Source organism: Gymnoscopelus microlampas, assembly GCF_963454915.1.
Source record: "Gymnoscopelus microlampas genome assembly, chromosome: 10".
Lineage (NCBI taxonomy): Eukaryota > Metazoa > Chordata > Actinopteri > Myctophiformes > Myctophidae > Gymnoscopelus > Gymnoscopelus microlampas.
Window position 1 is genome coordinate 54,377,242 of NC_139947.1, and position 23,666 is coordinate 54,400,907.

Here is a 23,666-nt window from a genome sequence, read left to right on the forward strand (position 1 = left end):
GCCATGATGCAGAGACCTGTCTGTCTGTCTGTCTGCCTGCCTGTCTGTCTGTCTGTCTGTCTGTCTGTCTGTCTGTCTGTCTGTCTGTCTGTCTGTCTGTCTGTCATACTATAGGCTACAATCCCTTGTATTTATCCTTAAAGATAAACGCTATCATAGATGTTTTGTATCGAGTCTGACTGCACGGCAGATTCCATTAAATACATCCTTTTATTATTCATAATAAACACTCATATTTATAGTGATGTGTGTTTATTTCAGAGCAGGTTGTGATGCTAATCCTCTGAACCATATGGATGGAGGTCATTATATATCATTTAATATAACATAATATAATATATAAAAAATACAATATCATGTATATCTATCTATCTATCTATCTATCTATCTATCTATCTATATATATATATATATATATATATATATATATATATATATATATATATATATATATATATATATATATATATATATATATATATATGGATGGAGGTCATATATTTCTGATCATCATCACAACATGAAGGCGAAAATAAAAACATCCGCATTCATTCAGGTGCAAAATAAGTGAACAGTGATATTATGAATGAATAAAGAACCACACATACAGGATGGAATGTGATCATAAAACATTATTATAGCAGATCAATCATTCCGTTTGGCTAAAGAAATAAAGGCTGAAATAGTGATTAAAAACCCCGATGCAAGGTGATGTGTCTGTGTGAATAAAGACCCGTATAGGATCTGAAATGACGCATATGCTGCACATCCTTCATAAACACTATATGTATATGTTATATTTATATATTAATAGACAGTATGTGTATGTATATCGCCTTATGGAGCAATAGTATCTGATGAAGAGCCAGAGGAATGTCATACAGGATGAGAAATGATGGATGTGGATTCCTGCGATGCCACCAAAACACATTCTATATGAAGCTCTATGTCATTAAACACCACATACACAACATACTACTACACACATACTACTACACACATACAGTAACACATAGTGAACACATAGGACTCACCAGGGATGATGGAGGAATCTGTCCGAGTGTTTCTTGGATGTAAAACACGGTCCTCTGACTGACTGACCGACCAGAAGGTCCTCTGACTGACTGACTGACTGACTGACTGACTGACTGACCGAACAGAAGGTGACCCTGGTGGGCTCTCTCCTCTCTGCAGCCACAGGATCACGATGCGATGCAACCAGCCTCCTACCGACGCACTGTGTGTGTGTGTGTGTGTGTGTGTGTGTGTGTGTGTGTGTGTGTGTGTGTGTGTGTGTGTGTGTGTGTGTGTGTGTGTGTGCGCGCGCGTGCGTGCGTGCGTGCGTGCGTGCGTGTGTGTGTGTGTGTGTGTGCGTGCCTGCGTGCGTGCGTGCGTGTGTGTGTGTGTGGGGGGGCCCACTCTCTCCTTAGTGCCCACTCTTCCTTAGTGCCCACTCTCTCCTTAGTGCCCACTCTCTCCTTAGTGCCCACTCTTCCTTAGTGCCCACTCTTCCTTAGTGCCCACTCTCTCCTTAGTGCCCACTCTCTCCTTAGTGCCCACTCTTCCTTAGTGCCCACTCTCTCCTTAGTGCCCACTCTTTCTTAGTGCCCACTCTCTCCTTAGTGCCCAGATAGGGTGGTATTTTTTGGATTTTTTATTTATTTGATTTGATAAAAGTTTAAAGTATTGTATTGTGATAGTAATCATTACTACAGAGCGTTTGTTCGTCACAGGGGTCTCTCCAGCTCTTTAGTAAACAGAATATAGTACATTTTCAGGTAGGTGACAACATTTAAGCCAATCAGGGAGCACTGGAAATGCATTTTCTGTTTAATAAAGAGCTGGAGAGACATGGAGCCTCCTTTTACCGAACAAACACTTTATAGCAATGATTACTATCACAATATAGAGCTATTTAACACTCATTTTAACTAAAGTAAATCACTTACCCTTTAAGGACTTTTATAGATCTTTTTAATTCCTCTAAAATGAAAAATATTTCTTATAATACAAAGCGCTGATTCAGCGCTTCCTTTCGTCTCCTGTTATCACTGTCCTCTGTTCAATGTGCTGTATATTTCTTAACTTAAGATACACATTTAAGTCATATGTTAGAATTATTACTTAACTTTACAAGTCACTTTGGCCAGTACAGACAGAGGAGTGTATTACCATTTGTTAGCCTGGTTGGGTGTGGGGTACACTTAGCATGGAGACAGTGCGTCTACCCATTTGTCATCAAGGCTGGCACCTCTCCTTTCCTGGCTCTTTACAGTTGCAAATGTGGAAGAGCCAGGGGAGGTGGGGGTTCACCATACAGGGCTGACACACCCAACACGTACCTACTCTTAGATCTCAAAGGTGACCACTGCTATAAAGGACTGACTGAAATGTAACTAACTGAGTGTGTCTCAGGCCGGAGGGCCGCGGAGGGGAGCTGAGGCTCCCTAGGAAAGCTGTTTATACTCTGTTTGTTCCATGAAATAAATCCGAAGCAACGAACCTCACTACGGAGTGATGTCTCATCCATTCTTCACCATCCATTCACATCTCTGGAACATCAAACTATCTTTACAATATGGCGTTGTTGGCAATTAGTATAGTGCATTAAAACCTGTAAAGTCTGTGGTTTTAAGATACCACATACGGCGCAGACGGCAGGATACCACATATGCCGTGGACGGCAGGATGATTATCGACAAGTTACCACATATGGCGTGGACGGCAGGATGGTTATCAACAAATACCACAAATGTTTAGCTATTTGTTTAGCAGGAGAGAGTGGGCACTAAGGAAGAGTGAGCTTGTAGATCTGCTATTTTCAAACATTTTAGTATTTTTACTTTTGGTACTTAAAGTACATTTTCATTTCATTTTACTCAATACTTTTGTACTTTTGTCATTTTTAATTCCGGACTTTTACCTGTAACAGAGTACTTCTACAATGCAGTATTGATACTTTTACTTTTACTTTAACATTGGAGCACTTTTTCCACCACTGCCCCTCCACCCACCAAGGACTGGACCAACATGAAGGTCCATCCATCTTCATATGTGTGGAGACTATAGAGTACAGAAGTCCTGACGTCACTCGTTCATCCTCTGGTTCATAAAGTAATGTCTCTATGGAGAATAACATTGGGTCATCATAGAATCGTCTCATATAAGAATTGTGGTCCAAAAATAAACAAACTGTCTCGGCGATATTGTCAGGGAGGAGGTTCTGTATCGTTTATGATAGTCAGTCACTTATATTTGATACAGTCTGTTTCTGGTGAAAATGTAACTAATTCGGTGGAAGTAACATTATCGCTTTCTCACCGTCAGTTGATGCTTCATATCCATAAGAGTCAAACCGTCGAGATCATTTGTTTATGTTTGGAACACAGTTCTTATTTGACGCGATATTAAACACGTCTATGGGGATTCAGAACGGGGGTGGGAAACCACGAACCAGGTAGGATGAGTAAATTACCTCAGACTTCGGTGCTCTATGAGGACAGCCGTGACTCATCTTCATTTTCATCTTTATTTCACCAAATACATCTTGGGATAAAAAAAAGAAATCTTAATACATTATCTTAAAATGTTCCTTTTCTTCTTGTTTTGTGTTTCATATATATATATATATATTCTAAACACACATCTTTGTACATTTTGGTATGAGTTCTCTTTCTTGCAGGGAGAAGGGGACTTGGGGGGACGAGCTAGAATGGAAGAGGTTGGGGGCGGGGTTTGAACACGAACATCTCTGTTGTAGCTTACAATGCGCGAGGGCTGCGTGTTGGCCACAGTGAATCTGATCAATCACGGCGTATTGTTGTGGACAGTCTGTTATAGAGGTGTGTCCAGGAGACCTTCCTGGCTAAACAAGACCTGGAAGGTCTTAACTCCAACCATAAGGACTTTCACGGGGCGGGGGAATCCACCACCGACCTGTGTTCTAAAGTGGTACGAGGGAGGATACCAGGGGGAGTTGCCACTGGAATAAGAAATATGACCAGTTGGTTAATGTCATTAGATTAGGTGTTGACTGGACAATTGGAATTGAGCTGTGTTGTAGAGACAAAATGTTCATCATTTTGAATGTCTATACACCAGGGGTCTTCAACAGGGGGTCCTCAGAGTTAATACAGGGGGTCCGCCAAATCTTTGTGTGAGATTTTTTTTTTGCCTTAACCACTTGAACCCTAGCATCCCTATTCTGAGGAGAACTTTAGCCAAAAATAGCCGATTTACAAGCTCACAACGCCTCGCGCTGCGAGGCGTTGTGAGCTTGTAAATCGGCTATTTTTGGCAAAGAGATATAGGTGTAGAGGGAAAAAAAGAGCAGACCAAGTAAACAAAAAAGTTTAATCTGAAACACAATTTTATACAATACAGAGTAGGGGGTCCCTGCTTCATCTCTGTCTCAGCTAAGGGGTCCTTGGCATGAAAAGGTTGAAGCTATACACCATATGAATGCCATCAGAATGAAGATGAGTATCTTAGCAGAATGGCATTTATTATGTCTTTCATCCAGGATAATCCTTCCACCTGCATATATGTTGTTGGTGACATGAATGCTGATGTGTCTGATGCTAACTCCTTATTTGGAAAGCATTTAATGCAATTCTGTGTAGACAGCGGTTTGATTTTGTCTGGCAAAGTACTTTTGCCTGAGAAGAGCTATACTTATATTAGCGAGGCTTGGCACACTACTTCCTGGCTTCATCATTGTCCCTGTACAGTAGATGCACATGACTCTATTGATAAAATGGAGACTGATATGGCTACCTCCGACCACATACCATTTTGTGTGGTGTTAAATACAGGCAATTTACCAGTGTTGTTGCCTGTGGATAACAGCTTAAGTGCAGGTAAAATTGACTGGGCTAAACTGACCAAGAGAGATCTTGATAAATATGTAAATAGTTCTGATGCCTTGCTAGGTAATATTAAGGTGCCAAAAGATGCTCTATTGTGTCGCGACATGAACTGCAGAAATGTTCAACACTGTAAAGAGCTATCTACCTTGTATGAGTCTATTGTGGAGTCACTCTGTATCTCCAGCAGGCCTCTCATCAAACATAGGCCAAAAGCATGTAATGCTAAGCCAGGGTGGAATGATCACGTCCAAGAGCTTCATGCAGAGGCTAGAATGGCTTTTAAAAGATGGGCTGAGTCTGGCAAAAGTAGACATGGCCCTCTGTTTGAGTATAAAAAACACACTAATGCTAATTTTAAATATGCCCTTAGGTTTATTGAAAGAAATGAGAATGTAATAAGGTCAGATTCACTGGCAAAGAAGCTACAAAAGCATAAGTGAATGATTTCTGGAAGGAAATTAAAATGATAAACAATTGCAAAACATCTCTTCCATTAAAATATAGATGGAGTGATTGGTTCTGATGAAATTTCACAGCTAAGGCAGAAACAATATTCTGAGCTGTTCAACTGTGTAAAAAGTAATCTGGTTGTAGTGGAAAATGTAGATTTTAATGATGAGGTGATTGTTACTCCTGCTGAAATTCATGAAGCAGTGTTGAAGCTAGGAGTTAATAAGGCCTGTGGTCTGGATAAGATCTTAAACTAGCCAGTAAGAAACTGTGTCCTTTGGTTGCTATGTGTTTTACATGTTTTTTTGTTCATGGGGTTTTACCTGTTTCTATGCTCTCTGTTGTGTTAGTGCCGGTCATTAAAGACAAAGTGTGTAAACTAAACAGCTCAGATAACTATAGACCAATAGCCTTGGCCAGCGTTTTGTCCAAAGTGCTAGAGACAATTCTACTGAGTAGACTTGAGAGGTTGATCCTGTCTGCTGATAACCAATTTGGATTCAAACGAAAACATGGCACTGATTTGTGTATTTTTGTACTTAAAGAGATTTTAGATAAATATAGTAAGCAGAATTCTACTATGTTTGTATCTTTTATTGATGCCTCTAGGGCCTTTGACCGCATTAATCATGAAAACTTATTCTTAAAACTGACGCAAAGAGGGGTCCCTAGTTTCTTAGTCAGAATCTTGGTGTTCTGGTATGCTCACCAGACAATGAGAGTAAAATGGGGGAAGTCAATATATGCTCCTTTTCATGTGACCAATGGAGTCCGTCACGGTGGAATTTTTTCTCCTTTTCTTTTTAATGTTTATATGAATGATTGTCCGAAGTAGGGAAGACAGACAATCTACCTTTCCTGACTTCTACCTGGCTGGCACTGCCCTTAGTGTGTGCAGTGAGAGGACTTATTTGGGACATATTATCTCCAATGACCTATCAGATGACAAGGACATCTATAGGCAGCGGCGTAAGCTGTATGCCCAAGCAAACATGCTGTGTCGCAAATGTAGCATGTGCTCAGTACCTGTGAAGATCTCTCTGTTTATAGATCCTTCTGTACACCACTGTATACTGCCCACCTTTGGAGTCGCTACAGGCAAGATGCCTTACAGTGGCCTATAATGACTGCATGAGGCTGCTGCTGAGAGCTCCAAGAAGCTCCAGTGCAAGCCAGATGTTTGTTAGTGTTGGGGTACCCACCTGCTCTGCTGTGCTACGTAACCTTATGTATAGGTTTATGTGTAGAGCATCTGAGTCAGTAAATGACATAATCGCTGTCATAACGGACCCCACACGCAGTTCTGTCAGTTTCACCTCTAGACTGTGGAACCATTGGCGCACATGTCTGTATGTCAGAAACTGAACAATGTGGGCTATTTGCATTTATTTTCTGTTTTGATTGTGTGGTGTTGTATTCTTGTGATATGGATCCTCCTGGGTCTGAAATAAAGATTGAATTGAATTGAATTGATATGTGTGGAGAGACTATGAGGACAGCTGTGACTCATCTGGAGAAGACACTCAGTCAAGGGATTAATATGTGTTTATTAAATATATGCTTTGTAATGATAATCTAAATCTACAAAGTAACTTGTAAGTAAAGTATACACATAATTGTAGTGGCGTAAAAGTATAAGGATTTAGAGTATTTGAGTCAATGTACTTAGTTACTTTCCACTATTTGTATATCAGGACAGAATACTGAAACCACATTCATAATCCTTCATATCCTTTGTATTTCGCAGCTGTATGCTTCCCTCTGGTGGACATAGTAAGTAGTACTGGCCACCAATACACCTGTAAAAGCATTTAAGGCACACTTATGAGTGAGTACTTTCTACTAGATCATCTGATGTTATGGTCTGTTATATCTGATGTTATGGTCTGTTATATCTGATGTTATGGTCTGTTATATCTGATGCTATGGTCTGTTATATCTGATGTCATGGTCTGTTATATCTGATGTTATGGTCTGTTATATCTGATGCTATGGTCTGTTATATCTGATGTCATGGTCTGTTATATCTGATGTCATGGTCTGTTATATCTGATGTCATGGTCTGTTATATCTGATGTTATGGTCTGTTATATCTGATGTTATGGTCTGTTATATCTGATGTTATGGTCTGTTATATCTGATGTTATGGTCTGTTATATCTGATGTCATGGTCTGTTATATCTGATGTCATGGTCTGTTATATCTGATGTTATGGTCTGTTATATCTGATGTTATGGTCTGTTATATCTGATGTTATGGTCTGTTATATCTGATGTCATGGTCTGTTATATCTGATGTTATGGTCTGTTATATCTGATGTTATGGTCTGTTATATCTGATGTTATGGTCTGTTATATCTGATGTCATGGTCTTGTATATCTGATGTCATGGTCTGTTATATCTGATGTCATGGTCTGTTATATCTGATGTCATGGTCTTGTATATCTGATGTCATGGTCTGTTATATCTGATGTCATGGTCTGTTATATCTGATGTTATGGTCTTGTATATCTGATGTCATGGTCTGTTATATCTGATGTCATGGTCTGTTATATCTGATGTCATGGTCTGTTATATCTGATGTTATGGTCTGTTATATCTGATGTTATGGTCTGTTATATCTGATGTTATGGTCTGTTATATCTGATGTCATGGTCTGTTATATCTGATGTTATGGTCTGTTATATCTGATGTTATGGTCTGTTATATCTGATGTTATGGTCTGTTATATCTGATGTCATGGTCTTGTATATCTGATGTCATGGTCTGTTATATCTGATGTCATGGTCTGTTATATCTGATGTCATGGTCTTGTATATCTGATGTCATGGTCTGTTATATCTGATGTCATGGTCTGTTATATCTGATGTTATGGTCTTGTATATCTGATGTCATGGTCTGTTATATCTGATGTCATGGTCTGTTATATCTGATGTTATGGTCTTGTATATCTGATGTCATGGTCTGTTATATCTGATGTTATGGTCTGTTATATCTGATGTCATGGTCTGTTATATCTGATGTTATGGTCTTGTATATCTGATGTCATGGTCTTGTAAATCTGATGTCATGGTCTGTTATATCTGATGTCATGGTCTGTTATATCTGATGTCATGGTCTTGTAAATCTGATGTCATGGTCTGTTATATCTGATGTCATGGTCTTGTAAATCTGATGTCATGGTCTGTTATATCTGATGTCATGGTCTGTTATATCTGATGTCATGGTATTGTATATCTGATGTCATGGTCTTGTAAATCTGATGTCATGGTCTTGTAAATCTGATGTCATGGTCTTGTATATCTGATGTCATGGTCTAGTCTGGTTTGACCATAGAGTTAGGGATTTGACGTGCCTTTAATACTAGGCCCCGCCTTGTTTTGGTCACATGGGGTCTGCGTCACGTGGGGACCTCGTCTCTTCCGGGTTTGTGTTGTTTATAGTTTTCACAGAAACAGAAGCAGAAGGAAAAACAATATAACTACACGGTGAGAACCTTTACATTACATTTAAACAACCATAATAATCATGTAATAATTTAATATTTTTTTTACAACTCAGATAATACCTAAACATCTTTTTTTTTTATGTCAACTCGTTATATTTAGCCGTTTTTCTCCTTGGTTTATATATCAGTGACTTTAGAGACTCATGTCGCCAGCTGGTTGCACATCCGGTCTGTGGGTCTGAAGAAAGCGGAAACGGTTAGGCGCCATGTGTGTGTGCGGCGTGCGATGCGGCCGGATGCGAGTGGACGGGTTCTAGACCGGATGTACGCCGCTCGGTTCAGAATAGGAACCAGGGCTTCCCACAGGTGCTGCGCAAAGCCTGGCGACGTCAAAAAAAAGAGCAGATCTACAAGCTCACAACACGTCGCTGCCGCGACGCGTTGTGAGCTTGTAGATCTGCACTTTTTTTTTGTTTTAAATGTTACGGCTAAAAGGCTAACGGCTAATGTTTATATAGCTTCTTTAAATGAGCTTTTATCTTTTCATTCGAGATAAGAACCGAACAGAACCGGCTAACGGTCACTAACTAGTTAATGTCACATTATTAACCAGTTTAACCACATGAAGTGTTGTTAGCCTAGCATTAGCATTGTCTCACTAACACGAACCAACAGCAACAGCTTTAATAGTCACTATTAGCAGCTAGCAGGCTAACTTTGGCTGCTAGCAGCTAGCTAGCAGGCTAACTTTAGCTACCATCACCCTGCATTCTAACTTGAGCTACTAGCAGCTATGAGGCTAACTTTAGCAGCTAGCAGGCTAACTTTAGCTACCGGCACCTTGCACTCTAACTTTAGCTACTAGCAGCTATAAGGCTAACTTTAGCAGCTAGCAGGCTAACTGTAGCTACCAGCACCTTGCAATCTAACTTTAGCTACTAGCAGCTATCAGGCTAACTTTAGCAGCTAGCAGGCTAACTTTAGCTACCATCACCTTGCACTCTAACTTTAGCTACTAGCAGCTATAAGGCTAACTTTAGCAGCTAGCAGGCTAACTTTAGCTACCGTCACCTTGCACTCTAACTTTAGCTACTAGCAGCTATCAAGCTAACTTTAGCCATGTCACTGGTCACGAGTTGTGTGTGGGCGTGGCTAATAATAATAATAATCATCATAATAATGATGATGATGATAATTAATAATAAATACATATTGGCATTTAAACCCTAATATCAATTGACAATTACATTCTGTTGGCTAATTCCTCTAGTCATCTATCTCAGTGGTTCTCAAACTTTTTCATGTCAGGGACCCCCAAATTGACACTTATTAGCCCGCGGACCCCCATTTGAAAAGATATGCCAGGGCCCCCATAAGAGAAGATTTTTACGGCTCTAGCAGTGATTGTCAATCATTGTAATTTAAGGACCCCCCCCAGTTTGACATGCATTAGGGCTACAGACCCCCATTTAATGGCATTTCTATCTCTGGGACCCCAATTCATATTGTAAAATCAATGTTAATTTAACTCTGAGAGTGTACAAATGGAACCAAATGGACCCGTTAGGGTCCATTTGGTTCCATGACGGGTCCATTTGGTTGCATTTGTACACTCTCAGAGTTACAGACCCATATTTGGTTCCTATAAATCATTTAGCTGGGGACCCCCTGGTATCCCCTCAAGTACCCCTGGGGGTCCCCGGACCCCACTTTGAGAACCAATGATCTATCTGTCTGTCTGTCTGTCTTGTGAGAAGATTATACATACATTTATCTTATAGATTAATAATGTAGGAAAGCACCACCAAGGCCTGTGAAGACATTATTTTTATGTCATGTGAATTCAATGGAATGCTCAAGTGATGCTATTGCATCATGCTTTTCTTTAAATAACGTTGGCTAATTATTGACTGTATAAGTTTAGTGTCACAACTCTGACCACGTATGTTTCCTTTAGTTCTGATGAAATATGTATTTCTGCTGTTGGACTTCTGTGTTTGGAAATATGTTACAAAGAGTCATTCTTCTTGGCTCATGAAGGGCCTGTCTGTTCACGCCAGCTATGAAGGTTTAGTTTAAATAAGGGGTCTTCAACAGGGGGTCCGGGACCGCTAGGGGGTCCTCATAGCTACTATAGGGGGTCCGCCAAATCTTTGTGTGATATGATGTAGTTATTTTTACATTAACCACTTGAACCCTAGAATTCCTTTTCTGAGGGGAACATTAGCCGAAAATAGCAGATCTACAAGCTCTCAACGCCTCGCGCTGCGAGGCGTTGAGAGCTTGTAGATCGGCTATTTTTGGCAAAGAGGCTATAGGTGTAGAGGGGAAAAAGAACAGACTAAGTAAAAAAACACTTTAATCTGAAACACAATTTTATACAATATAGAGTAGTGGGTCCCTGCTTCATCTCTCTCTCAGCTAGGGGGTCCTTGGCCTGAAAACGTTGAAGACCCCTGGGTTAAATACATTTGTCCTAAATCTAGAGCAGTGGTTCTCAAAGTGCGGTCGGGGACCCCCAGCGGGATTCCAGGGGGTTCCCCTCCAAGGGGAAAAAAAAATCAGCTATTTGAAAACAGCAGATCTACAAGCTTGTCGGTGTGAACGAACCCTTTTACTCTCCGATACTCATTTCCTATATTTCATAAGATAAGATAATAAATAGTCACATAGCACACTGGATCACGCTCCAAAAGGTTAAAAATAGATGTGTCTTCCTCCATCGGGACGTAAAGGTTTAGAGTGGACGTGCCCTGTGTGCTTGTTCCTTTGCAGTGGTGGAGAAAGTACTCAAATGTCTTTACTCAAGTAAAAGTATCAATACTGCAATGTAGACATACTCTGTTACTACAGTAAAAGTCCGGAATTACAAAATTTACTTGAGTAAAAGTACAAAAGTATTGGCATCAAAATGTGATTAAAGTACCATAAGTAAACGCACTCATTGTGCAGAATGTCCCATTTTACAAAGTTCAAAATGTAAAAAAGTATTTTGAAAATAGCAGATCTACAAGCTCAAGTTTTTGTAATAATAATCAAAATCTACAAAGTAACTAGTAACTAAAGTTTTAAAATAATTATAGTGGATTAAAAGTAGAATATTGGTCTATAACAAAGGGATTCTACTGTTGCGCCTCAGCCTTAAAGCGGCCAGTCCGGTGCGTCACATGGGTAGGACACTAGATGCAATGAGAGAAGAACGCTGGAGCAGCAAGGACAATTTAAGCCTTTTATTTAATGCAGTGCAAGTATAGGGTTGACTGACGTTTCCTCAGAGTCAGCTTAGCTAGCTAGAATATTCCTCTCTGAGATGTAGTGGAGTAGAAGTCAAAGTTCAGAAAATGGGAAGTACTCCAGTAAAGTAAAAATCCCTCAAAACTGTACTTGAGTACATGTACTTAGTACACCACTGTTTATATGTGACTATATCTCATGATAAAACCTGTTTTATAACAACCATGTATGGTTTTAAAAAGGCATGGCATGTTATAAACCCTTGTACCGCGTGTGTGTGTGTGTGTGTGTGTGTGTGTGTGTGTGTGTGTGTGTGTGTGTGTGTGTGTGTGTGTGTGTGTGTGTGTGTGTGTGTGTGTGTGTGTGTGTGTGTGCGTGCGCGTGCGCGGCACTCCCCGATTGGACAGATTCCGTGCTGATTAGGAGACATGTGGCAGTCACATGAAACCCAGAGGATGAGGCGGACGCAACAAGAGGACATTTGAACAAGACAGACAGACAGACAGACAGACAGACAGACAGACAGACAGACAGACAGACAGACAGACAGACAGACAGACAGACAGACAGACAGACAGACAGACAGACAGACGGGCCGGCCGGCCAGAGAGAGAGAGAGAGAGACAGGCCTCGGAGAGGGAGACAGGGGCCGGGGACCGAGAGAGAGAGAGAGACAGAGAGCGGGGGGGATCTGCTGCCTGTTTAAAACCCCTGTCTGTCTGCCCCCCCCCCCCCCCCCACCCCCCCTTCCCTCCCTTCCCCCCCCTCCCTTAACGTACATGCCATGAACAGTACGACCCCCCCCCCCTCGGTCAGCGGAGGGGACGCGACCGTCGGGTACGTTCTCGTCCCGCTGTTCCTCATCGGTATCGTCGGCATCGCCACGGCTGTGGTGAGTGAGGGGTTAAGCCCTAATATTACATGTTTTATTTTTATCTTTTTTTTTTAACTCCAGAAAACAGCCTCCAGATCTCACAGAGCTCCCAACGTCTCGCTGTGTATGAAGAGTTTGCCTGATAATTACTTGGATACGATTTCTGTTACAATTTACAATTGTGCCATTTGACCCATTAAGACCTGGATCTGTGTAATTTTTAGATTTGAGCTAAAAAGCATTATTTTACACTTTGGGCTATTCAAAAATAGCAGATCTACAAGCTCATAGTGCGGCACCGAGTGCCGCGCTATGAGCTTGTAGATCTGCTATTTTTGAAAAATTGTGAAAATGTGTGAAAATCTTTGAATATATATATTTTTAAAGCGAACATTTTTAACTCAAATCTTTGCTTCTCGGGGGTCCCTGGAACAAAATATTGTGATGGGGGTCGGCGGCCAAATACATATAATTCTGGGGGTCCTTGACATGAAAAAGTTTGAGCACCACTGATATAGAAACATACGTTTTTCACAATACTGTTGAGACTTAGGAGACATGTAGAATCGGCTTCAGGTCTCAATGGGTTAAGCAGACAGTCTTATCCAGATGGACATAGGACCAGTGGTGTTCTTTACTTAAGTAAAAGTATCAATACTGCAATGCAGAGATACTCTGTTACAAGTAAAAGTCCAGAATTCAAAATGTGCTTGAGTAAAAGTACAAAAAAAGTATTGGTATCAACATGTACTTAAAGTGTACCAACAGTAAAAGGGCCAATTGTGCAGGGTGTCCCGTTTCACAAGTTCAAGATGTTTAAAAAGAATCATTTGAAAATAGCAGATCTACAAGCTCATGTGACCTTGTAGATCTGCTATTTTCAAATAGCCATAATGTATATAGGGCTGAAGTGGTTAGTGTGTTATGTAATATTTATAAAAATCTACAAAGTAACTTGTAGCTAAAGTTTGCAAATGATTGTAGTGAAGTAAAACTACAATATTTGCCTCTGAGATGTAGTGGAGTAGAAGTAAAAGTATTGAAAATTGGAAATACTAGTACAGTGACATGAAAAATGGGTCCTTGACATGAAAAAGCTTGAGAACAACTGACATTATACCAACATAAGTTTTTAAAAATGCTGTTAGGATTTAGAAGACATTTGTAGAATCCCCCAGAAGCAAAGATTTGAGTTTCAAAATGTTGGAAAGTACAGTTAAGAGGATTTTAAACCCAAGAAAGCCTATGGCTTGTTTGACACTACACTGTCTCTCTGTATTCTATGATCCTATAGTTTACTGAGACACTACACTGTCTCTCTGTATTCTATGATCCTATAGTTTACTGAGACACTACACTGTCTCTCTATTCTATGATCAGGGGTCCACATAACTGGTGCGCAGGTGCGCATGCGCACCCAAAATAAATAATGCGCAGCACATCAGACGACGCGAGGCGCTTTTGCGTACCAACAGCTGGGACAGGAATTTCCAACCTTTTTATTTAAAAAAAATAAAAAATAAAAGCCTGGAGATCGAGGCTAGGAATTTACTTCCTGAAGCCACACTCACACAATCACGCTGAAGCACGCGTCGGCCCCATGTACAGCCATTAGGCGCAGGGGGATGGGACGGATGCTGCACGTGATTGTGTGAGTGTTGCCTCGCTGCACGCAGCCAGCAGCGTCTGTTAGAGGCACTCGTCACCGATGATGAACGCACCGTAATGGTGCAAAAAAATTGCCGTGAACGTCCCAATCTGGCGGATAAAAGCAGCGCAGCACAGGGCACCAACCTTGGGGGGTTCACCAAACGGCACAAGCAGCGAAATGTTGTCGGGACTTATTCTGCAAAAAAAAGTGTGCAACATCCTAAATGTTATAATTTATAATAAAATAAAAAGTTCCAGAAGTGTGCAGTTGATATACATATCTAACTGTAAGTGATGTATATATTGCATATCCAATCAATATAAGCAATATCACAGTCAAATGTATAAAGGAGTCGAGCATAGATGCATAGAATGAGTCATTGTCCCAATCTAGAGTTAACTTTGACAGGAAAGATTTGAGTTTTAGTGATATTTTAGTCACCTGAAATGTTTTAGTTTTAGTCAAATTTTATTCGACTAAATATCATAAGATTTTAGTCGTCTAAATCTACAGTTGATTTAGGCGGGCCGTGATGGCGTCCTGATGCCTGATTTATACTTCACTGTGTGGCGAATTTAGCCGATCTACAAGCTCACAAGCTTGAGCTTGTAGATCGGCTATTTTTAGAGCGCGACACCCGCGCGCAGCCAAGCTTAAAATGACGTGTCTTAGTTCTGCTGGATCTCTTCTCCACTAACTCCCTCCATAACATTTTAGTCCAGTTGTTATTTGTCATAGTTTTAGTCATCAACTCATCATACTGTAGCTTCGTTTTTATTTATTTTTTGTTTAGTTTTTGTCACTGAAAAAAAACGTTTTTGCAAAGCAGTCACAGGCATATGAATACACATAGACATATGAATACACATAGACATATGAATACACATAGACATATGAATACACATAGACATATGAATACACAGGCGTATGAATACACATAGAATGAGAGCCAGACGCTGGTAGACTCTGTGGTAACACGGTCCTGACTTGACACTGTGAAATCCTGACACGGATCAACATGACATGGATGTTGTGTTCATGACGCTTGTCCAAAGACTGTGTAAACTGATACTATGCTCTGTCTGCTTTTCATGTGTTTTCATGCTCTAGGTCATGTATATAAGGAAGAAACGAAGGTAAGCTATGTTTTTTTTTAAACTTTTTTTTGTATCCCTATTCATCCCTATTGTATTACTATTCATTACACCAGTGGTTCTCAAACTCTTTTATGTCAAGGACCCCCAAAATGATATGTATTTGGCCACGGACCCCCATCTCAAAATATGTTGTACCAGGGACCCCCAGAAGCAAATATTTGAGTTAAAAATGTTGTCTTTAAATAGCAGATCTACAAACTCATAGCACGGCACTCGGCACTCAGTGCTTTACTTCCACTGTATAGAGCAGTGGTTCTCAACCTGTCGGCCGGGACCCCCAGGCGGGTCCCCACATAATTTTTGGGGGGTCCCCAGGTGACAGTTAAGTAACAATATAAGGTCTTTTTAATACCTAAGAAAAGTTTAAATGAAATTTAAAAAGTAGCATTACTGCATCAAAAGTACTCAACTATACAATAAAAACATGTATAGTATAGTATCGCATTGCGAGGCGTTGTGAGCTTGCAGATCGGCTATTTTCACAATATTTATCTGTGGAATCAGGGTGGGGGGTCCCCAGTTCAAATATGATTATTTTGGGGGGTCGCGGCCTGAAAAAGTCCTGACGTCACTCGTTTATATTATATCTGTAGATATTGTCAGGGAGGAGGCTTTGTATCATTTATGATAGTCAGTCACTTATATTTGGGCCCTTTTCTCATCAGTAAATTACCCATTAACCCTAAACTTCTTTGCTATTCCTAAAAAAACATTTTCAAATAGTTCAACTAGCCAATCTACAAGCTCACACTGTGTCCATCTAGTTGAAGTATTTGAAAATGTTTTTAAAAAATAGTACAAAATGCCAAAAAGGTTTAGGGTTAACCGGTGAAAATAGGACCCTCAGTCTGTTTCTGGAGAAAATGTCACTAAATCGGCGGCGGCAGCGTTAGCGTCAGTTGATGCTTCATATCCATAAGAGTCAAACCGCCGGGATCATTTGTGGGCAGTGTTGCTGCTTGGAGCATCAACACAAACTGCAACAAAGTTGCAAGACCAATGTTCAGGTGCCAGTCACACACCTGACTGACACCTCTCAGCAGGTGTGTGCTGGCAGGTCGCTCAAAACAAAAGAGATCATTACCAACAGAAGCATATTGGGCGATTTGGTTAATTTCTTTGTAGTGTTACTCATTCCACGATTGCACGATCCTTACAAGTTATACCTCGTTGTAAAGGTGACTAATCAACGATAAAAATGATATAAAACACAAACTGTAATGCAGTGTACAGGGTTGTACACTCATAGGGTTAGGGTTATACACTGTATAATACAGTGTACAGGGTTGTACACTCATAGGGGAGCTTTGGGAAACAGAAGGTTGCCAGTTTGATCCCAGTCAGTGTCAAAGTGTCCTTGAGCAAACCGTGTGTGTGTGTGTGTGTGTGTGTGTGTGTGTGTGTGTGTGTGTGTGTGTGTGTGTGTGTGTGTGTGTGTGTGTGTGTGTGTGTGTGTGTGTGTGTGTGTGCGTGCGTGCGTGTGTGCGTGCGTGCGTGCGTGCGTGCGTGCGTGCGTGCGTGAGTGCGTGCGTGCGGCACATTGTAAAGCACTTTGGATAAAGGCACATTACAAAGGCACCATTTGGAAAACCAAAAAAGTAGAGTTGAGCGGAGCCTGTAAACCACGCTGTGGGAAAGTTATTATGATGTGATTGAAATCAGTGTCGTTCCTAACCTGATGCTTTTTGATCTGGTGTGTCAGAATGGACAGACTGTAGTGAGACGTTTGATGTGCTGTCTTTGTCCTCAGAATGGACAGACTGTAGTGAGACGTTTGATGTGCTGTCTTTGTCCTCAGAATGGACAGACTGTAGTGTGACGTTTGATGTGCTGTCTTTGTCCTCAGAATGGACAGACTGTAGTGAGACGTTTGATGTGCTGTCTTTGTCCTCAGAATGGACAGACTGTAGTGAGACGTTTGATGTGGTGTCTTTGTCCTCAGAATGGACAGACTGTAGTGTGACGTTTGATGTGCTGTCTTTGTCCTCAGAATGGACAGACTGTAGTGAGACGTTTGATGTGGTGTCTTTGTCCTCAGAATGGACAGACTGTAGTGTGACGTTTGATGTGCTGTCTTTGTCCTCAGAATGGACAGACTGAGACACCAGCTGTTACCCGTTTACACCTACGACCCTTCAGAGGAGGTGAACGAGGCGGAGCAGGAGATGTTATGGAGAGAGGAGGACACCAAGGTAACACACAGTGTCAGGACACAATATCACTCATAACACCACCAAGGTAACACACAGTGACAGGACACAATATCACTCATAACACCACCAAGGTAACACACAGTGACAGGACACAATATCACTCATAACACCACCAAGGTAACACACAGTGTCAGGACACAATATCACTCATAACACCACCAAGGTAACACACAGTGACAGGACACAATATCACTCATAACACCACCAAGGTAACACAACGTTACAGACCTTTAAGGGTCCATTTGGTTCCCTGATGGTCTCTGGTCCCGATGTTGAGAAACAGAGACTCCTATTACTTTTTTTCTATAATTTTTATCCCACGATTTTGTAACCCACATTTTTTCACCCAGTGCCAATTGCCTATGTAATCCTGGGCACTACCTACCCTCTGCCAGCCTAGGGAGAGCCCAAGCTGAAGCTCATGCCTCCTTCAATGCATGAGGAGCAAGCAGGCCGCTTCTTATCACCCGACAGGGGGGAGTTTCCCTTGTTGGACATAGCGCGTGGAAGGAACACGTTATTCCAACCAGTTCCCTTCTCCTCCATCAGGCGCCCCGGCTGACCAGGGGGAGGCAGTGTAGTGACCAGGATTACTACATGTTTTTGTGAGGGTATTAACTACCCTAGGAGACACGGGGAGAACATGCAAACTCCACACAGAGTAGGCCCTTTCACCAACCCCACCTAGGGTATGGGCGCCGATGACGCGGAGGAGAGAACACGACCCCAGCGCCCACAGCGTCCCTGGCGGGAATCGAACCCAGGACCTTCTAGCTGTGAGGCGACAGCGCTACCAACTGCGCCACCGTGCCCCTCTAGACTCTAGAGGGGCACGGTATAGAGACTCCTATTACTGAACACACACTCTATAGCAATGATTACTATCACAATATAGAGCTATTTAACACTGTTACTGAACAAACACTCTATAGCAATGATTACTATCACAATATAGAGCTATTTAACACTGTTACTGAACACACACTCTATAGTAATGATTACTATCACAATATATAGCTATTTAACACTGTTACTGAACACACACTCTATAGAAATGATTACTATCACACTATAGAGCTATTTAGTGTATATAATGCACCTAATAATGTGTTGTATTCTAATTGGACTCTTTCATTGTCATGCATTGATGACCTCATGTCCCCGTACAGGTGGTACAGAGCTGGGCCAGATCTTATCAACAACGGCGCCCTCTGCTGACCAAGGACGTCCATGCATGAAATGAATGGGACTGATGTGGACAATCACAGGGAAGGCGTGGCTTTGCAACAACATAATGTATGATTTAATGTTCTGCTCATAGTGACGTTTCTCCATCATCACAATGACATCTTCATCATCATCAGGGTTGGGAGCCTTTAGAATTTTAACCCATTATTCCCCCTTAACTCTTCGACTGCCAGAAATAAAACATCATTCCGTTCCATAGCTGTGAGCGGTTGAATGTCGTCCGTTCTCACCTAAAAGCAACAGAAACAGAGAAAAAGGCCATTTTATCCACATCGAACGACAAAGAAGTGAGCGGCCTGTTTTTTTTTTTTTTTTTGCGCTCGCATGATTGGCTGCTGCTTTGCCTCACTGGCAGTCAATCGGTGACTCCCAGGTTTAGCGAACAGCGCCATCTAGTGGAAAGCCACTGAAAACACACCATCTCGTCATTTGCAGGCTGCGCCTTAGCAAAGATATGAGGAGAAATCTGGTCATTGGCAGTGAAAGAGTTAACGGTCCGACCCCTTCCCTTTAAAGATTCCTATGGGGGCTTCCTAATGGACCCTTACGGGTCTGTAACTCTGAGAGTGTACCAAATGGAACCAAATGGACCCGTAAGGGTCCATTTGGTTCCATTTGGTACACTCTCAGAGTTACATACCTGTAAGGGTCCATTTGGTTCCATGTGGTACACTCTCAGAGTTGTGGTTGGTTCTTGAAATTAAACAGTTGTAGACCCACTGGTATAGAGCACCGAAGTCTGACGTAATTTACACATCCTAGGTTTGTCTACCTGGTTCGCGGTTTTCCACCCCGTTCTGAATCCCCATAGACGTGTTTAATATCACGTCAAATAAGAACTGTGTTCCAAAAATAAACAAATGACCCCGGCGGTTTGACTCTTATGGATATGAAGCATCAACTGACGGTGAGAAAACCATAATGTTACTTCCGCCGAATTAGTTACATTTTCGCCAGAAACAGATCAAATATAAGTGACTGACTATCATAAACGATACAGAACCTCCTGCCTGACAATATCGCCGAGACAGTTTGTTTATTTTTGGACCACAATTCTTCTATGAGACGATTCTATGATGACCCAATGTTATTCTCCATAGAGACATGACTTTACGAACCAGGGGATGAACGAGTGACGTCAGGACTTCTGTACTCTATGGTAACGGTATATCAGATATAAAGCCCACATAGCAGATCTGACAGTGTAGATTAAAAAAAAAAACTGCTTCCGTAAACCGTTCCAAATGTTATGGAACCCGTTCCTGGTTCCTCAACGTTGGATCGGCCGGTTCCCCCGGTTCCCAACCCTAGTCGCCATCCTCATCATCATGGTTTTGTGCCTGTTTATTAGTGTTATGTTTGTGTTTACAGAACATTGTTCATTGTGAAACGTTGATGCCAAACAGCCTGAGGTTTCTGAAAGTTTATTTATTTGATATTATTATTTATTCAAATCTCTTTTTTTTACGACGCTTTACAGAAAACTAAACCTTACATCATCCAACAGGTTACTGAGGGGTTAATATGCTGTACGAATGTAGTTTTTCTTTTTTTACAGGGGATTTAGGATTGGTCATTACGGTCACCCGCCGTTTACTCGCCGGTACCGTCTTTCTTGCTAGTAACAAATAATGCATTAAAATGAAGCGACGACGGCATCAGCATTTACTCAGACTAAAGTCAGGTGGTTTGTGTAGATTTATTTGGGCTATTCAAAAAAGGGCAGATCTACAAGCTCGTACTCCGCACTACGAGCTTGTAGATCTGCTATTTTTTGTTTTGTTTTTTGTTTTGTTTTATCTTGAAAATGTGTGCAAATCTTAGGTTTTTTTTTTTTAAAGCAAATATTTTTTAACTCAAATCTTTGCTTCTGGGAGATTCTACAAACGTCAGACCCCCCCCCCCCCCCCCCCCCCCCCATCTCAAAATATGTTGTTCCAGGGACCCCCAGAAGCAAAGATTTGAGTTGAGAATATATATATATATATATATATATATATATATATACTAGATGTCAGGCCTCACATCTAGGCCCGATCCGAGGTTGGTCCAAACAGAGTCCAAAACTCATCAGATTTCAGGGCCGCATCAAACTCTCCAAACATTTCCTCTGTCATCTCTTCTAAATAGTCACTTTCCTCCTCGTGCTTTAGTGGTGTGTGTAACAGATTCACATCATCATCATCATCCTCTTCATCCGTGCCCACATTGTATTGTTCAAGTTCTTCCAGATTTACTTGGCTGGTGTCTTCTTGGCTCAAAGTTAAGACACCATCGCTATTTAACCATAGGTTTATTGGGTAAATGTATGAGGAAATACACAAACGTTTAGAACCTGGAGGAGATGAGAGCTTTATATCCTGTTGTTTAAAGGACAACTTAGTTTTTTTTTACAACCACGGTTTATGTTTTAGATTGTAATTAAAGTAAATAAAAGATGAGTGTTAATGTTTTTTTAATTTACTGCTTTCTATAGTTTTAGCAATTTTCGCGATCTTTTTTTACAGTGGGCGGGGGCATTCTGTCCGGTGGCTAAATATGTCTTTTTTTTAACACAATAACCCGGCGATTTCTTTATTATTATTTACAGTAGCTCTTCTAGCCCCCAATAACTCACATCTGGCCATCAAAGACCACAGGACCTTTTTTATTGTGTAAAAAAAAGACATATTTAGCCACCGGACAGAATGCCCCGCCCACTGTGAAAAAAGATCGCGAAAATTGCTAAAACTATAGAAAGCAGTAAATGAAAAAAAAACTCATCTTTTATTTGCTTTAATTACAAGCTAAAATAAAAAACCCTGGTTGTAAAAAAAACAAAGTTGTCCTTTAAGGTGTGGCACCAGAGGGTACAGTCATGACTCGTACATTAAATATGTCCTCACATTGTGTTTAGATGGATTCCACTGCTCTGACTGTTGAGGAAAACCACCTTTTATTTATTTATGTCCTGTTTTTTTCCACCCTGAGGTCTAATGGTTTAAAAAGAAAAAACAACTTCTGGCTTGAGTTCGTTTTGTGAATGTAGTCTGATTCATCATAGAAGACATGTCAAATTATAATATATTTACCCCTTTAAGACATCTGTGTCATTTTAGATTTATTTGGGATATTCAAAAGATAGCAGATCTACAAGCTCATAGCTTGAAGATCTGCTATTTTTAGACAAATCGTGAAAATGTGTAAGTTTTTAAAACAAAACATATCATTTTTGGGAAAAAAGAAAAATGTTTGAGAACCACTGACACAGCAACAAACTCTTAGGATTTAGAAAACACTTTTTAGATATGTATTTAATTGGCCGCGGACCCCCATCACAACATATGTTGTTCCAGGGACCCCCAGGAGCAAAGATTTGAGTTACAAATGTTCGCTTTAAGAAATATAATATTTATATATTCAAAGGTTTTGCACAAATTTTCATGATTTTTCAAACAAAAAAAAGATTGCAGATTTACAAGCTTGTAGCTTGTAGAGCTTGTAGATCTGCTATTTTTGAATAGCCAAAGAGATCTTTAAAATGACACAGATGCCTCCCCGGTTTGAATGGGTTCATATAACATTTATTTGAGTTACCTTGGTCTGGGGAACATGTCCTGTTGGAATGGTTATGATGATGAGAACATAACAAACACGTAAGACAACATGTTGACAATTAGAAAACACACTTTTCCATCATGATCTCCAGTCGCTTTTATACCAACTTACCTCTCATTCAATTCTACTGAAACAGGCCATTTATTTGCACTGTTAAACATCAATCCCTTAAAAAAAAAATAATAATAATATTTCTTTCATGAATGCTGTGATACTGTGTAGTTCTGGAAGTATTCAGAAACTATAAACTACACTGTCTGCTGAGAATATGAACTTGGAAGTGAATCTGATCGCACTGTTTAAAAAAGGTTTGCAATGTTGTTGTTAAACTTGAGACCATTTTGTTTTAAATATTTTATGGCTTTTAAAGTGAATTGGTTTCATGCTGGAGACACACGGTACGTGCAAATAAAGATGAGAAAACCATGCACTGTGTATCGATTTATCATCCACCAATAACTGCAATGACTGACTGCATGCTAAACACAGCATAATGACCAAGACATGGGACAATGATGTCATCTCTGAATGTCCAACACTGGCACCTTTCAGGGAATAGAATACAAAGTGTCTTCTAACCTATAGTTCAACACTCTTTTGTCCTGAGATATTTGACCAGGTAAAAAGTCCAATCTTGACTACAAGGGTTTAAAATGATCCCTGAATACGCCAAATAGAGCGTCGCAGTTCCCGCCCACTTCTTGGTGCCGGAAGTAAATACTCGATGCATTTTTCCCATTGACTTTTACAAAGATATTTATATCAATTAATTTAAGCCTAGAATCAAGCTATCCAGGATACTGGTGAATCATGACCATAAAACGTTTGATTCTGTGAGAAAAAAAAATTAAAACGGCAAAACAAAGGGTATTTATTAAATATAGTATATCATATCATTAAATATAAAAAAAAAAAATCACAGAAAA

At 40.6% G+C, this 23,666-nt stretch overlaps 1 protein-coding gene and 1 long non-coding RNA gene across 2 annotated transcripts in view; one reads left to right on the top strand and one right to left on the bottom strand.

Moving 5' to 3' along the window:
- The window catches only part of LOC311053822, a 452,603-nt gene extending 431,757 nt beyond the window's left edge, over positions 1-20,846 (bottom strand). The window contains exon 1 of the long non-coding RNA XR_014601685.1: positions 20,105-20,846. This is a non-coding gene — a long non-coding RNA (uncharacterized lncRNA). The remainder of the gene's footprint in view (positions 1-20,104) is intronic.
- smim29 (small integral membrane protein 29) lies at positions 12,771-19,729 on the top strand. Its single transcript, XM_084069182.1, has 4 exons — positions 12,771-12,892; positions 15,636-15,661; positions 17,769-17,874; positions 19,065-19,729. Exons 1-4 carry the CDS (start codon positions 12,785-12,787, stop codon positions 19,131-19,133), a joined length of 309 nt encoding a protein of 102 aa, XP_083925308.1. The 5' UTR covers positions 12,771-12,784; the 3' UTR covers positions 19,134-19,729.
- Positions 20,847-23,666: the final 2,820 nt, after the last annotated feature.